The sequence below is a fragment of the Oncorhynchus mykiss genome, chromosome 9 (assembly GCF_057628025.1).
Source record: "Oncorhynchus mykiss isolate SJ-2025 chromosome 9, ASM5762802v1, whole genome shotgun sequence".
NCBI classification, from domain to species: Eukaryota; Metazoa; Chordata; class Actinopteri; order Salmoniformes; family Salmonidae; genus Oncorhynchus; species Oncorhynchus mykiss.
The window spans coordinates 66,068,619-66,085,932 of record NC_143030.1 but is presented as its reverse complement, the minus strand read 5'-3'; the positions used below and the strand labels follow the sequence as shown (position 1 = coordinate 66,085,932).

At 43.4% G+C, this 17,314-nt stretch overlaps 1 protein-coding gene across 2 annotated transcripts in view; it reads right to left on the bottom strand.

The window, feature by feature from the left end:
- LOC110531229 (plexin-A2) overlaps window positions 1–17,314 on the bottom strand; it is a 428,904-nt gene that overhangs the window by 113,058 nt on the left and 298,532 nt on the right. For both annotated transcript variants that reach the window (XM_036988562.2, XM_090185036.1), the window contains one exon: window positions 588–739. In XM_036988562.2, the coding sequence (XP_036844457.1) occupies window positions 588–739 (152 nt within the window). The remainder of the gene's footprint in view (window positions 1–587; window positions 740–17,314) is intronic.

Below are 17,314 nucleotides of genomic sequence, written 5' to 3'. Positions count from 1 at the left end.
TGTGTGTGTGTGCACGTGCGTGAGCTACAGGAAAACAACAGGCAGACTGCTGGCCCAGCTCCAGTCATAATTAAGAGAGTTGTCTCTCTGGTGTGTGTGTGTGTGTGTGTGTGTGTGTGTGTGTGTGTGTGTGTGTGTGTGTGTGTCTGAGCTGCCAGCTTGTGTTAGAAAGTCCTGTCTCATGCATACAGCCACAAGGGCTTGAGAGTTAATATAATTAGGCCTATGTGATGTTAATTTTCTCTCACTGGTCAGAAAGCTGCAGACTTAGTGGCTGTATGGCTGTTGTTGGCTAGTCTTAACATGGTAAAGAATGTCTTCAACTGAGATCATTTGTTGTGAAGATAATAAACGATTTCCCCTTTTTTTTTCCCTCACTCTATTTCAAGGCCTCGTCTGTCATTATTCCATTACTGTTCTGTGTAAACATTTTCCATTCACTTAGCCTTCAACACTTTAATAGATTCATTGGCTCGGAATGTCTACAGTTTGGAGAATACACATTGTGGGAACGTCCAAGGTTAGAGTTAAGGCTAGGTTAATGTGTGTGTGTGTGTGTGTGTGTGTGTGTGTGTGTGTTGACTTACTGCTCAGCGATAATGTAGCCTTCCTCCACTGGGGAACACTTGACCCCAGCCACCTTCACGTTGTCCACCATCTCACTGAACGCCAGGCCCAGGTTCATGCCATGGATGGTCACCCTGGTACCCCCCTCTGGAGGGCCTGCTACTGGGGTCACCTGCAGGGGAGAGAGGTCAGAGATGGAGAAACAGTGTCTTCATGCTTTCATTCATATGATTAAATAGAACACTATGCCATTCTATAGTAATATGGTATTCTCTGAAAATCGATGGTTTTGAAGATGACGAACATAACATGATATTGTATATCTCTAGGCTTTCCGTCTCACCAAATGGATTAGGAGAGACCCTCCACACTGCATGTAGCAGGTCAGACGGAGTCTGAACAGAAATTCAAAGCACTTTCAACCTTCCCACCCCAACCATACATTTCAGAAAACAGGTACGATGTCATCAGACCAGAGCACACTGAACAGAGGGTACTAATTGAACCTACATCATTATTCCTGGAAAGACAATGTCATAGTCCACTTCACATACACACAAAAACACAAGCCTCCCAGATAGACCTTAACTACCAGCACCATCTTCTAATCTACTTTACACCAGTACACTGAGCATGAGTTATGCATTAATTAAAGCACAGAAAAGAACTTGGCCAAACATAAAAACTTGGACAGTGCATTAACATTCTGGATACCTGCCTCGTCCCCTGATCTGCTGCTGCTGTTGCCATGAGTGATAAATCTAACAAGATGCCTTATTAGTGCTCAGTGCAGCCCACCTTGTAATAAAATACAATATGGCCGCCCAGCGTGACCTTGGCGCTAGGTGGTATGCTGCCTTCTGTGCTGCACAGCCCATCTGAGGTGAGGAGCTGGCTGCTGTCCAGTATGTGTGAGGAGGAGGAGAGAAGGAGGAGAGAAGGAGGAGAGAAAAGAGAAAGAAAAGAAGAGAGAGGAGAGGAGCAGGAAGAGGGGACATACACTACCATCTCCGTGTGAGCTCACAGCCTCTAGATACACAATCAATATGCCATTAGTGGGCACGCATGCTGAAGTAAAAACAACACGAGCAGCCAGCATTTTAAAAGCGGTGCCTGCTCTCTCTCTACCCCCCTCTGAAACTGTGTGCTCACTAATGCGTTGCGCTAACCCAGTGGGACGTGCATTGTAATCTAGATTTAGTGGACATTACAGTAATTGTTCTGGATGTAAAGTAAGTGTGTCACTGCACTGCCTGAGGGTCTGAATAGATTCATGTTTTATTGCTGCTTGGGTATGCTGGGTATGGGAGGACAGAGTGGAGAGAGGAGGCCTGGCTAAATATATCCATGTCAGACCATGGCTGCAGCAATCCGGAACGACGTAGGGATAGTTACATAACAAATGGAGGGAATTGAATGCCTCAGAGAGAGAGAGAGAGAGAGAGAGACAGGGAAGGACAGAGAGAGACAGAGACAGGTAGAAAGAGAGGACGAAGAAGAGGGGTGAATAGAATGAGATTTCGTGTGCCCCTCTGGTAGGTGTGGCAGCTAAATGACAATGATGATGATGATGCATACAGTATCTCTACTGAAAGGGTATGACACTCTCCTAGCCAGGGGCTATAATACAACTCTTCCAATGACAGGCGGGACATGGGATATAACTTTAAGAAATGTAATCCATGCATGTTACCCATATCACTGAGCTTCCATTGACAGAAAGAGGCTTGATTCATCAGATTAGTATAAATATCACTTTGTGTGGCACTATTCTTCAAAGCCGTCAAAGACTCATCCTCAAAGCCTTGGTGAGCAGAGACACCATATCTGACCATGGCGCTTTCTGAGTGGCAGACGAACAATGGGATGATACCCACAGAAGTCCCAAAGGACTGATTCCAGAACTGTGGTTACATGGTGACATGCTAACCCACTCCTAATGAACAAAGACAGACTGGGATCTGGCTCAGGAATGCAGTGTGTGTGTGTGTGTGTGTGTGTGTGTGTGTGTGTGTGGGAGGGAGGGAGGGAGGGAGGGAGGGAGGGAGGGAGGGAGGGAGGGAGGGAGGGAGGGAGGGAGGGAGGGAGGGAGAATTCATGCTACATCCTCCTCTCGTCTCTCTCGTTTCCTTTCAGGCTAGGTGACAAACTTCTCCCCTCCAGGTGCCAGCCACTCACCAGCCTGCATGTTTGTCTTTACGCTAAACACTACTCTACTCTACTACTCTACTCTCCCAGCCCCAACCAGGCAAAAGGAGGAGGAGAGGATGGTTCCGTCCCCTCTCGTCCCTGCCTCCCCAGCTCCACGCTCCCTGTGTAATCCTTTTAAGAGGAGCTCCACTGCCCACACGGCTTTGTCACACTGTGTCAATGGACGGTAATTCCCAGAAAACAGCCGGCCGGCCGGCCAGGCAGAACCAGCTCACACATGCCTACTTCCTATCCCTCAGACACAGGTCCAGGGATGTAAAGGGTGGGCCGGTGGGGGGCAAATTTTCACTTCCTAACACATGCCACTGGATTAGGATTGAGAAGGATGAGAAAGGAGAAGTGCAGAAGTGTGGTGAGATGACTAGATGAAGGGATGAGATGGTGTCGTGACGTTGCCCTCTTTGGGTATAGCAAGCCCCATCCCCCTCTCCCTGCCTCCCCCTGCCTCCTTCAACTAGGCTGCTGTGGTCAGTGAGAGGTCGTAAATTCCTGAGGAGAAGACCCTGCCACATGGCCACACAGTATAAGAGGCAGAGTAAATGTTCATAGGGAACAAAGGAATTTCTTCCACCTCACAGAACTTGAGGTACGAACAAATTTTATGTTCCAGAGAAAGTATAAAAGATCGGTGAAGAATCCAGCTATGAACTGGTCCGTTTGTTACAACTTGTGGAAGCTCATGGGAGACGGTGTGGCCACATTACCATAACGCTGTTTATATAATAGCCTCAGTTATGAGTTTTACATCTAATTATTGTATAAGATGAATGAGTGAGTATGATACTGTTTGTAAAATTGTGTAATATGATTTTGGACTGTTTAATTAAGGAAAATACAATTCTCTTTTGAGTTTAACTAAATCAGAGGACCGTCCATGAGCCCAGTTAGGGTCGGGCAACCTGGGACAGGCCCTTTTCTGCAATTCCGAATAAAACCCAACTTTGAGAAATTATCACCAGACCATGTTTTTCTCCATTAGGAGAGGACGAAGGTTGTAGACCATTGCTGAATCTTTTAACCATACCACGTGGTTAAACTCTTAGACTATCGATACCGACAGAATAAGAACAAGTCTTTGATATTAATTACTAGTCTGCAGCTTGGAATTCGGTATCATTGAATGCGAAGAACGACAAATGAATGAATGTCACTCTGAACTATCCCCTCTAACCAAGACAGAGAGAGAGAGAGAGGATGAAACTCTCCAACAGAAACAAACTTTTCACCAGCGATCAAGACGACACACTGAGCGTAAATATATATGTTGATTGCAATTGTTCCCGAATGAGTGAGCGTTCGTGTGCAAAGGATTAGCATTTCAATTGTTATAATTATCACTCTGTAGTGACTTCTTAGTCGAACCCCACTTTCCCTTTTGTCTAACAAACCACCATGCCAGTTTTGCCCACTAGGGAACATTCCCCTATCATTTCTTGTAACCATATTTACTGTTTGTTTATGCATTTCTGTGAATTACTTAGTTAGTATTACATTTATTATTTAAGACAATTGATGTATGGATGACTCAGTGAAGACTGGGTTCGTGCAGATAACCAACAATTTACGACGTCTGGAATGAGACTAACGTGAGGTAAAGTAAATAATTAATTCGAAAACTAATTGATCAGATAAAATATCTGAAAAGTTATTTTAGGAAATGATAACTTTGTAATCGGAATATTTTCCTTGGTGCCCCGCCTTCCTAGTTAATTACAGTTACATGATTAATCAGTTGATCGCGTAATACTAATTACAGAGAATCTCTGATAAAAACTAAGTCTTCATTTAATGATAGTATAGACACGACAATGGAGAAGTGTGGTAGAGAAGAAGGAGAAAGGAGAAAGTGTCGAGGCAGTGAGATTGACCTACAATGAGAAGACGAGAGGAATTTCCATTCTAATCCATTAAAAGAACCTCAGAGAAACAGGAAGTCTCTTTAGTAGATTTTCCCCAGTCAGTAGAGTAGGGTGGTCCTCTGTTGCTCAGTTGGTAGAACATGGCGCTTGTAATGCCAGGCTAGTGGGTTAAATTCCTGGGACCACCTGTACATAAATCGTATGCGAGCATGACTATAAGTTCCTTTGGATAAAATTGTCTGCTAAATGGCATATATTACAGAGAAAGGGAGGAGTGGCCTATAAGAACAACCTGGCATTGCTAAGTGCTGTGTTTTTATATTCAGCTGAAGTCCTGGTGGGAAAAATGAAGCTCATCTAGTCTAGGCCAAACTCAATAGAGGCTGTAGAAAAGCAATCCGTGCTAGCTTTAAGGGGAGTTAGAACACAACGTCTGAAGCTCAATGACAATCTACATTCTACACACACACAGCGAGAGAGAGAGAGAGAGAGAGAGAGAGAGAGAGAGAGAGAGAGAGAGAGAGAGAGAGAGAGAGAGAGAGAGAGAGAGAGAGAGAGAGAGAGAGAGAGAGAGAGAGAGGCTTTGAGCTGTGTCATCTGTATCATCTTATAATGGCAGACAGCACTCTGTACTCTCATGTGAACAGGCCTTAATGTAGGCTTCACTAGTACTTTCTCTCGCTGTGTTTTAGGCTTCCCATATCTCAGATAAAAGTGGTTTCTGATTACATTCAAACTAAGCAGCCTGAGGTAAAAAATACAAAGTGAAAGTGTGTTAGATGTGTTATCTCTGAAGCTACTATATGGTATGACTATGAGCGTGTGTAGCATCTGAATAGCTGTGATAGATCCACTCCCAGTGTTTTAAACGACACAGCTTGCACCAGACCTGAGAGCTGTCTTTGGGTCTTTGCTGGTAGACTTTGCAGGTAGTTCAGGCATGTCGGATTTCATTGTGACTAGTGTTTAACGGACTCGATAAAACCCACTTTGTTTCTCCACGAACAAACTACACACTAAATACTTCATAGACTCTTAAAAGTATTGTAACCTGCCCGAGAGATACAGACACTGCCGAGAGATACAGGCACAGACGAAAAATAGTTTTAGCATATAAAAAGGAAAAGAGAGGAGAAATAATGGGAGGATAACAGGAATGATGAGAGGGAGGGAGTAATGTTCTTTAACAGGAATGATGAGAGGGAGGGAGTAATGTTCTTTAACAGGACTGATGAGAGGGAGGGAGTAATGTTCTTTAACAGGAATGATGAGAGGGAGGGAGTAATGTTATTTAACAGGAATGATGAGAGGGAGTAATGTTCTTTAACAGGAATGATGAGAGGGAGTAATGTTCTTTAACAGGAATGATGAGAGGGAGTAATGTTCTTTAACAGGAATGATGAGAGGGAGGGAGTAATGTTCTTTAACAGGAATGATGAGAGGGAGTAATGTTCTTTAACAGGAATGATGAGAGGGAGGGAGTAATGTTCTTTAACAGGAATGATGAGAGGGAGGGAGTAATGTTCTTTAACAGGAATGATGAGAGGGAGAGAGTAATGTTCTTTAACAGGAATGATGAGAGGGAGTAATGTTCTTTAACAGGAATGATAAGAGGGAGGGAGTAATGTTCTTTAACAGGAATGATGAGAGGGAGGGAGTAATGTTCTTTAACAGGAATGATGAGAGGGAGGGAGTAATGTTCTTTAACAGGAATGATGAGAGGGAGGGAGTAATGTTCTTTAACAGGAATGATGAGAGGGAGGGAGTAATGTTATTTAACAGGAATGATGAGAGGGAGAGAGTAATGTTCTTTAACAGGAATGATGAGAGGGAGTAATGTTCTTTAACAGGAATGATGAGAGGGAGTAATGTTCTTTAACAGGAATGATGAGAGGGAGGGAGTAATGTTCTTTAACAGGAATGATGAGAGGGAGGGAGTAATGTTCTTTAACAGGAATGATGAGAGGGAGTAATGTTCTTTAACAGGAATGATAAGAGGGAGTAATGTTCTTTAACAGGAATGATGAGAGGGAGGGAGTAATGTTCATAAACAGGAATGATGAGATGTAGGGAGTAATGTTCTTTAACAGGAATTATGAGAGGGAGGGAGTAATGTTCATAAACAGGAATGATGAGAGGGAGTAATGTTCTTTAACAGGAATGATGAGAGGGAGTAATGTTCTTTAACAGGAATGATGAGAGGGAGAGAGTCATGTTCTTTAACAGGAATGATGAGAGGGAGGGAGTAATGTTCTTTAACAGGAATGATGAGAGGGAGGGAGTAATGTTCTTTAACAGGAATGATGAGAGGGAGTAATGTTCTTTAACAGGAATGATGAGAGGGAGGGAGTAATGTTCTTTAACAGGAATGATGAGAGGGAGAGAGTCATGTTCTTTAACAGGAATGATGAGAGGGAGGGAGTAATGTTCTTTAACAGGAATGATGAGAGGGAGAGAGTCATGTTCTTTAACAGGAATTATGAGAGGGAGGGAGTAATGTTCATAAACAGGAATGATGAGAGGGAGTAATGTTCTTTAACAGGAATGATGAGAGGGAGTAATGTTCTTTAACAGGAATGATGAGAGGGAGAGTAATGTTCTTTAACAGGAATGATGAGAGGGAGTAATGTTCTTTAACAGGAATGATGAGAGGGAGTAATGTTCTTTAACAGGAATGATGAGAGGGAGAGAGTAATGTTCTTTAACAGGAATGATGAGAGGGAGGGAGTAATGTTCTTTAACAGGAATGATGAGAGGGAGGGAGTAATGTTCTTTAACAGGAATGATGAGAGGGAGGGAGTAATGTTCTTTAACAGGACTGATGAGAGGGAGGGAGTAATGTTCTTTAACAGGAATTATGAGAGGGAGGGAGTAATGTTCATAAACAGGAATGATGAGAGGGAGAGAGTAATGTTCCTTCCTTTCAAGACCTTTAATCCCCAACGTCATGTGATGCTGTTCCCTCTGGTGTTAGAGAGGCTTATATCTGTTCAATATTAATGCATGTGCCGTGGTGGTGTGTAGGGGGGGGGGGGGGGGGGGGTTCAGGCAGGGCACCTAATAGAAATATAAATGATTCAAAACAAGACTTCTGGTAGACTAATAACCATGTATGTATACAAATCAGATCATGATTGGGACTTTGTTGCACAAAATAAAAAAAAGACATACATTCAGCCTGTGAGGGAAAGAGTCTAGTCTTTTGGAAGAAATTCTCATTATTGGGAGAGGAAGGGGGTTGGGGGAAGAGAGAGAGAAGAAAGAGAACAAATGAATGCAGAGTAGAGGAGGGAAAAATAACAGAAGCTCAACAAGTGCTGTTCCTTGCCTCTGGAGCTGTACTGTGTGTGTGTGTGTGTGTGTGTGTGTGTGTGTGTGTGTGTGTGTGTGTGTGTGTGTGTGCGTGTGCGTGTGCGTGAGCATGAATATGTGTGCGTGTCCAACTCCAGTGAACAGTACAAATCAATGTGGCAGTGGGATTCCAGTGGCAGCTGTGTTGCATAACAGGGCTCACTCAGTCTGACACCCCACAGAGGCTCTGCACATCTTCTCTTCCTCTCCTCCCTTCTCTCCTCCTCTTTCCCCTACTTCTCTTCCTCTCCTCGCTTCTCTCCTCCTCTTCCCCCTACTTCTCTTCCTCTCCTCCCTTCTCTCCTCCTCTTCCCCCTACTTCTCTTCCTCTCCTCCCTTCTCTCCTCCTCTTCCCCCTACTTCTCTTCCTCTCCTCGCTTCTCTCCTCCTCTTCCCCCTACTTCTCTTCCTCTCCTCCCTTCTCTCCTCCTCTTCCCCCTACTTCTCTTCCTCTCCTCCCTTCTCTCCTCCTCTTTCCCCTACTCCTCTTCCTCTCCTCCCTTCTCTCCTCCTCTTTGCCCTACTCCTCTTTCTCTCCTTCCTTCTCTCCTCCTCTTTTCCCTACTCCTCTTCCTCTCCTCCTCTTCCTCTCCTCCTCTTTCCCCTACTCCTCTTCCTCTCCTCCCTTCTCTCCTCCTCTTTTCCCCACTCCTCTTCCTCTCCTTCTCTTCCTCTCCTCCTCTTCCTATCCTCCCTTCTCTCCAACTCTTTCCTTACATCTCTTCCACCCACTGTACTCTGCCTTTCTCAAACTCTCAGTACTACTTTCCCTCCTCTTTCTCTCTCTCTCTTTCTGTTTAGTTGCAGTTTCACTCTTCTCATTTCACTTTCTCTCTTTCTCCCTCTGTCCCTCTCTTTCTCACTTCATTCATTCTCTCTCTATCTTGCTCTCTCTCTCTGTTTAGCTGCTTCTTCTCTGTTGTCATCTCTCTTCCTCAGCTGCTTTCTCTCTATCCTTCCAATCAGACTGAGGAATGGAGACGAGCTTTCAGCTATCCTAACATAACCTACTCACTACACTAATGAACACTGGGAGCTGAACTATGCTGAAATATGTCTCCATAGGGTTACTGCTTGTTAGAAGTCCACAAACACACACACACACGCACACACACACACTGTCTTCCACACACACTGTCTTCCACACACACTGTCTTCCACACACACACACTTCGCTGTCACAAATTGCCCAGAATGACAAGCTGAGAGAGTGTAATGGAGTACCACAAGAGCGTAACTTCATTTACTAGAATGAGTCACAGACAGAGTGACACATGGACGGACACAGGAGACAGGAGACAAAAAGACAAGGAGACAGGGAGACAGGAGACAGAGAGACAAGGAGACAGCGAGACAAGGAGACAGAGAGACAAGGAGACAGAGAGACAAGGAGACAGCGAGACAAGGAGACAGGAGATAGAGAGACAAGGAGACAGGGAGACAGAGAGACAAGGAGACAGAGAGACAAGGAGACAGGGAGACAGAGAGACAAGGAGACAGAGAGACAAGGAGACAGAGAGACAAGGAGACAGAGAGACAAGGAGACAGGGAGACAGAGAGACAAGGAGACAGGGGAAGAAAAAAGATGAGAGACAGAGGAGAAAAGCAGTGGAGAGAGACAGACAAAGAAAGAGAGAGGGGAAAGAGAGAATGAGAGGGAGAACATGTAAGAGATTGAGGGAGAGAATGCGAGAGAGAAGGAGAGACGGACAGAAAAAGAGATAGAAAGAAAAGAAGAAGTCAGAACAAGAGAACTAGATCCTCATCACACCTAGTGATGGGGGGAGGGGATCCATGCTTACATATCACAATATTCATTTGACAATATTATATTGATTCTTTGGCTCCATGTATCAATTCATTAAAATAAAAGTGATTTTGTTCATGTAGGTAGCATAACGCTAGTCAGCTCTACCTGCGCCAAAACTCAGGTCATTGTTATCTTATAGCTTGTTCTTCCTCTTCTTTTTAAAGCCAACATGTTTTCAGCACTTTTAGATCAAAACTCGTCCCTCTGCAGCAGACATATAGTGAGCAATATGTTCAGAACAGCAGACATATAGTGAGCAATATGTTCAGAACAGCAGACATATAGTGAGCAATATGTTCAGAACAGCAGACATATAGTGAGCAATATGTTCAGAACATCAGACATATAGTGAGCAATATGTTCAGAACAGCAGACATATAGTGAGCAATATGTTCAGAACAGCAGATATATAGTGAGCAATATGTTCAGAACAGCAGACATATAGTGAGCAATATGTTCAGAACAGCAGACATATAGTGAGCAATATGTTCAGAACAGCAGACATATAGTGAGCAATATGTTCAGAACAGCAGATATATAGTGAGCAATATGTTCAGAACAGCAGACATATAGTGAGCAATATGTTCAGAACAGCAGACATATAGTGAGCAATATGTTCAGAACAGCAGACATATAGTGAGCAATATGTTCAGAACATCAGACATATAGTGAGCAATATGTTCAGAACAGCAGACATATAGTGAGCAATATGTTCAGAACAGCAGACATATAGTGAGCAATATGTTCAGAACAGCAGACATATAGTGAGCAATATGTTCAGAACATCAGACATATAGTGAGCAATATGTTCAGAACAGCAGACATATAGTGAGCAATATGTTCAGAACAGCAGACATATAGTGAGCAATATGTTCAGAACAGCAGACATATAGTGAGCAATATGTTCAGAACAGCAGACATATAGTGAGCAATATGTTCAGAACATCTAATCACAATAAAATGGCAGTATTGAATCGCAATACATATCATATCGGCACCAAAGTATTGTGATAATATTGTATTGTGAGGTCCCTGGCAATTCCCAGCCTTACTCAGGCTCCCAAGTGCTGCAGGGGTCTAAGACACTGCATTTCAGTGCAAGACTAGAAGAGGTGTCACTACAGTCCCTGGTTCAATTCCAGGCTGTATCACTTCCGGCTGTGATTGGGAGCCCCATAGGCTGGCGCACAATTGGCTCAGCGTTGGCCGGGGTAGGCTGTCATTGTAAATAAGAATTTGTTCTTAACTAACATGCCTAGTTAAATACAATGTCCGGGCAGCGACGCACATTTGGCCCAGCGTTGTCCGGGTTAGGGAGAGTTTGGCCGGTAGGGAAATCCTTGTCTCATCGCGCACCAGCGACTCCTGTGGCGGGCTGGGCGCAGTGCGCGCTATACAAGGTTAACAGGTGCACAGTGTTTCCGGGTTGGATGTGCGCTGTGTTAAGAAGCAGTGCGGCTTGGATGGGTTGTGTATCGGAGGACACATGACTTTCAACCTTTGTCTCTCCCGAGCCCGTACGGGAGTTGTAGCGATGAGACAAGATAGTAGCTACTAAAAACAATTGGATACCACGAAATTGGGGAAAAAAGGGGTACAATTCACAAAATAAATAAATAATAATAATTAAGCTTGGAATTCTGGTTAACACAAGCATACATACATACATCTTTATAAGTGGCTCATGTGGCACAGACAGACAGGCCCACTACACAGAGAGACACTGAGGCAGGCCCCTGGGTGTGTTTGTGTGTGTGTGTGTCAGGTCCCTCGCCCTTGCAGCACTGCTGAAGGTGAGCTGAGCTGTGGCCTCTCTCCAGAGACACACACACTCCCTTTTTGCTCTTCAGTGAAAATAAACACCAGATGCTGTCTCCCTGCATATTGATTGTGTGTCATAGTGAGAGAAGAAGATGGGGGGCAGAGATGAGACAGAGAGAGAGAGATAGAGAGCAGAAGAGAGAACAAGGGAAAAAAAAAAATATATATATATGTATATAGAGAGAGAGAGAGCAGAAGAGAGAACAAGGGGAAAATAGAGAGAGAGAGAGAGAGCGAGAGCAGAAGAGAGAACAAGGGGAAAATAGAGAGAGAGAGAGAGAGAGAGAGAGCGAGCAGAGGAGAGAACAAGGAAAAATAGAGAGAGAGAGAGAGAGAGAGAGAGAGAGAGAGCAGAAGAGAGAACAAGGGGAAATAGAGAGAGAGAGCAGAGGAGAGAACAAGGAAAAAATAGAGAGAGAGAGAGAAGAAGAGAGAACAATGGGAAAATAGCGAGAGAGAGAGAGAGAGAGAGAAAGAGAGCAGAAGAGAGAACAAGGGAAAAATAGAGAGAGAGAGAGAGATAGAGAGAGAGAGCAGAAGAGAGAACAAGGGAAAAATAGAGAGAGATAGAGAGGGAGAGATTGAGAGAGAGAGAAAGAGAGAGAGGGGGCAGAGATGTGACAGAGAAATATAAACAAAGCAGTGAGGAAGAGAGAGAGAGGAGAGAGAGAGAGAGAGCAGAAGAGAAAACAAGGGGAAATAGAGAGAGAGAGAGAGCAGAGGAGAGAACAAGGAAAAAATAGAGAGAGAGAGAGAAGAAGAGAGAACAATGGGAAAATAGAGAGAGAGAGAAAGAGAGCAGAAGAGAGAACAAGGGAAAAATAGAGAGAGATAGAGAGAGAGAGCAGAAGAGAGAACAAGGGAAAAATAGAGAGAGAGAGAGAGAGAGAGAGAGAGAGAGAGAGAGATAGAGAGCAGAAGAGAGAACAAGGGAAAAATAGAGAGAGGGGGCAGAGATGTGACAGAGAAATATAAACAAAGCAGTGAGGAAGAGCGAGAGAGGAGAGAGAGAGAGAAATATAAACAAAGCAGTGAGGAAGAGAGAGAGAGGAGAGAGAGAGAGACAGATAAATATAAACAAAGCAGTGAGGAAGAGAGAGAGAGGAGAGAGACAGAGAAATATAAACAAAGCAGTGAGGAAGAGAGAGAGAGGAGAGAGAGAGAAATATAAACAAAGCAGTGAGGAAGAGAGAGAGAGGAGAGAGAGAGAGACAGAGAAATATAAACAAAGCAGTGAGGAAGAGAGAGAGAGGAGAGAGAGAGAGAAATATAAACAAAGCAGTGAGGAAGAGAGAGAGAGGAGAGAGAGAGAAATATAAACAAAGCAGTGAGGAAGAGAGAGAGGAGAGAGAGAGACAGAGAAATATAAACAAAGCAGTGAGGAAGAGAGAGAGAGGAGAGAGAGAGAGAAATATAAACAAAGCAGTGAGGAAGAGAGAGAGAGGAGAGAGAGAGAGAAATATAAACAAAGCAGTGAGGAAGAGAGAGAGAGGAGAGAGAGAGAGACAGAGAAATATAAACAAAGCAGTGAGGAAGAGAGAGAGAGGAGAGAGACAGAGAAATATAAACAAAGCAGTGAGGAAGAGAGAGAGAGGAGAGAGAGAGAGACAGAGAAATATAAACAAAGCAGTGAGGAAGAGAGAGAGAGGAGAGAGAGAGAGACAGAGAAATATAAACAAAGCAGTGAGGAAGAGAGAGAGAGGAGAGAGAGAGAGACAGAGAAATATAAACAAAGCAGTGAGGAAGAGAGAGAGAGGAGAGAGAGAGAGAAATATAAACAAAGCAGTGAGGAAGAGAGAGAGAGGAGAGAGAGAGAGACAGAGAAATATAAACAAAGCAGTGAGGAAGAGAGAGAGAGGAGAGAGAGAGAGAAATATAAACAAAGCAGTGAGGAAGAGAGAGAGAGGAGAGAGACAGAGAAATATAAACAAAGCAGTGAGGAAGAGAGAGGAGAGAGAGAGAGACAGAGAAATATAAACAAAGCAGTGAGGAAGAGAGAGAGAGGAGAGAGAGAGAGAAATATAAACAAAGCAGTGAGGAAGAGAGAGAGAGGAGAGAGAGAGAGACAGAGAAATAGCACAATTAGACCCAACCAAATCATGAGAAAACAAAAAGATAATTACTTGACACATTGGAAAGAATTAACAAAAAAACAGAGCAAACTAGAATGCTATTTGGCCCTAAACAGAGAGTACACAGCGGCAGAATACCTGACCACTGTGACTGACCCAAAATTAAGGAAAGCTTTGACTATGTACAGACTCAGTGAGCATAGCCTTGCTATTGAGAAAGGCCGCCGTAGGCAGACATGGCTCTCAAGAGAAGACAGGCTATGTGCTCACTGCCCACAAAATGAGGTGGAAACTGAGCTGCACTTCCTAACCTCCTGCCCAATGTATGACCATATTAGAGAGACATATTTCCCTCAGATTACACAGATCCACAAAGAATTTGAAAACAAATCCAAATTTGAAAAACTCCCATATCTACTGGGTGAAATTCCACAGTGTGCCATCACAGCAGCAAGATTTGTGACCTGTTGCCACGAGAAAAGGGCAACCAGTGAAGAACACACACCATTGTAAATGCAACCCATATTTATGCTTATTTATTTTATCTTGTGTCCTTTAACCATTTGTACATTGTTAAAACACTGTATATATATATATAATATGACATTTGTAATGTCTTTACTGTTTTGAAACCTCTGTATGTGTAATGTTTACTGTTAATTTTTGTTGTTTTTCACTTTATATTTTCACTTTGTATGTTGTCTACCTCACTTGCTTTGGCAATGTTAACACATGTTTCCCATGCCAATAAAGCCCTTGAATTGAATTGAATTGAATTGAATTGAAATATAAACAAAGCAGTGAGGAAGAGAGAGAGAGGAGAGAGAGAGAGACAGAGAAATATAAACAAAGCAGTGAGGAAGAGAGAGAGAGGAGAGAGAGAGAGAGAAATATAAACAAAGCAGTGAGGAAGAGAGAGAGAGGAGAGAGAGAGAAATATAAACAAAGCAGTGAGGAAGAGAGAGAGAGGAGAGAGAGAGAGACAGAGAAATATAAACAAAGCAGTGAGGAAGAGAGAGAGAGGAGAGAGAGAGAGAGAAATATAAACAAAGCAGTGAGGAAGAGAGAGAGAGGAGAGAGAGAGAGAAATATAAACAAAGCAGTGAGGAAGAGAGAGAGAGGAGAGAGAGAGAGACAGAGAAATATAAACAAAGCAGTGAGGAAGAGAGAGAGAGGAGAGAGAGAGAGACAGAGAAATATAAACAAAGCAGTGAGGAAGAGAGAGAGAGAGAGAGACAGAGAAATATAAACAAAGCAGTGAGGAAGAGAGAGAGAGGAGAGAGAGACAGAGAAATATAAACAAAGCAGTGAGGAAGAGAGAGAGAGGAGAGAGAGAGAGACAGAGAAATATAAACAAAGCAGTGAGGAAGAGAGAGAGAGGAGAGAGAGACAGAGAAATATAAACAAAGCAGTGAGGAAGAGAGAGAGAGGAGAGAGAGAGAGATAGAGAAATATAAACAAAGCAGTGAGGAAGAGAGAGAGAGGAGAGAGACAGAGAAATATAAACAAAGCAGTGAGGAAGAGAGAGAGAGGAGAGAGACAGAGAAATATAAACAAAGCAGTGAGGAAGAGAGAGAGAGGAGAGAGACAGAGAAATATAAACAAAGCAGTGAGGAAGAGAGAGAGAGGAGAGAGAGACAGAGAAATATAAACAAAGCAGTGAGGAAGAGAGAGAGAGGAGAGAGAGACAGAGAAATATAAACAAAGCAGTGAGGAAGAGAGAGAGAGGAGAGAGAGAGAGAAATATAAACAAAGCAGTGAGGAAGAGAGAGAGAGGAGAGAGAGAGACAGAGAAATATAAACAAAGCAGTGAGGAAGAGAGAGAGAGGAGAGAGAGAGAGAAATATAAACAAAGCAGTGAGGAAGAGAGAGAGAGGAGAGAGAGAGAGAAATATAAACAAAGCAGTGAGGAAGAGAGAGAGAGGAGAGAGAGAGAGAAATATAAACAAAGCAGTGAGGAAGAGAGAGAGAGGAGAGAGAGACAGAGAAATATAAACAAAGCAGTGAGGAAGAGAGAGAGAGGAGAGAGAGAGAGAAATATAAACAAAGCAGTGAGGAAGAGAGAGAGAGGAGAGAGACAGAGAAATATAAACAAAGCAGTGAGGAAGAGAGAGAGAGGAGAGAGAGACAGAGAAATATAAACAAAGCAGTGAGGAAGAGAGAGAGAGGAGAGAGAGAGAGAAATATAAACAAAGCAGTGAGGAAGAGAGAGAGAGGAGAGAGACAGAGAAATATAAACAAAGCAGTGAGGAAGAGAGAGAGAGGAGAGAGACAGAGAAATATAAACAAAGCAGTGAGGAAGAGAGAGAGAGGAGAGAGAGACAGAGAAATATAAACAAAGCAGTGAGGAAGAGAGAGAGAGGAGAGAGAGAGAGACAGAGAAATATAAACAAAGCAGTGAGGAAGAGAGAGAGAGGAGAGAGAGAGAGAAATATAAACAAAGCAGTGAGGAAGAGAGAGAGAGGAGAGAGAGAGAAATATAAACAAAGCAGTGAGGAAGAGAGAGAGAGGAGAGAGAGAGAGAAATATAAACAAAGCAGTGAGGAAGAGAGAGAGAGGAGAGAGACAGAGAAATATAAACAAAGCAGTGAGGAAGAGAGAGAGAGGAGAGAGAGAGAGACAGAGAAATATAAACAAAGCAGTGAGGAAGAGAGAGAGGAGAGAGAGAGACAGAGAAATATAAACAAAGCAGTGAGGAAGAGAGAGAGAGAGAGAGACAGAGAAATATAAACAAAGCAGTGAGGAAGAGAGAGAGAGGAGAGAGAGAGAGAAATATAAACAAAGCAGTGAGGAAGAGAGAGAGAGGAGAGAGACAGAGAAATATAAACAAAGCAGTGAGGAAGAGAGAGAGAGGAGAGAGAGAGAGACAGAGAAATATAAACAAAGCAGTGAGGAAGAGAGAGAGGAGAGAGAGAGACAGAGAAATATAAACAAAGCAGTGAGGAAGAGAGAGAGAGAGAGAGACAGAGAAATATAAACAAAGCAGTGAGGAAGAGAGAGAGAGGAGAGAGAGAGAGAAATATAAACAAAGCAGTGAGGAAGAGAGAGAGAGGAGAGAGAGAGAGAAATATAAACAAAGCAGTGAGGAAGAGAGAGAGAGGAGAGAGAGACAGAGAAATATAAACAAAGCAGTGAGGAAGAGAGAGAGAGGAGAGAGAGAGAGAAATATAAACAAAGCAGTGAGGAAGAGAGAACCTGTGTGCAGCTCCAGGAGTGATGTCAGATGGGCTCTTCTCCTACCAGCAGATCAATCTCATTCACACACAGTTCAGTCCATTCTAGACCAATGGAAACATGCAACAGTATCACCAATACCATGCAGGCCTCCCAATGCAAATACTGTAGGACCTGTCACTGTCAAGGACTAGACCTGTCTGATCCTGCACTCTGTAGTTGTTGATCTCAGCTGAAGGAGAACTGCAGACAGATACATTGTGCATTGAACAGTAAACACATGGCCTGTGCTGTCAGACAGGCAGTACATAATATTTTAGCTTAAAGCTAAAAATGTGACACCAGACTGGATGAGGAGGAGACTGCATCTACAATGGACGACAGGCAGTTGTCCCACGGTTCATTCCGTCGACTACAGACGACCATATGATGAACGGCGATATATGCCT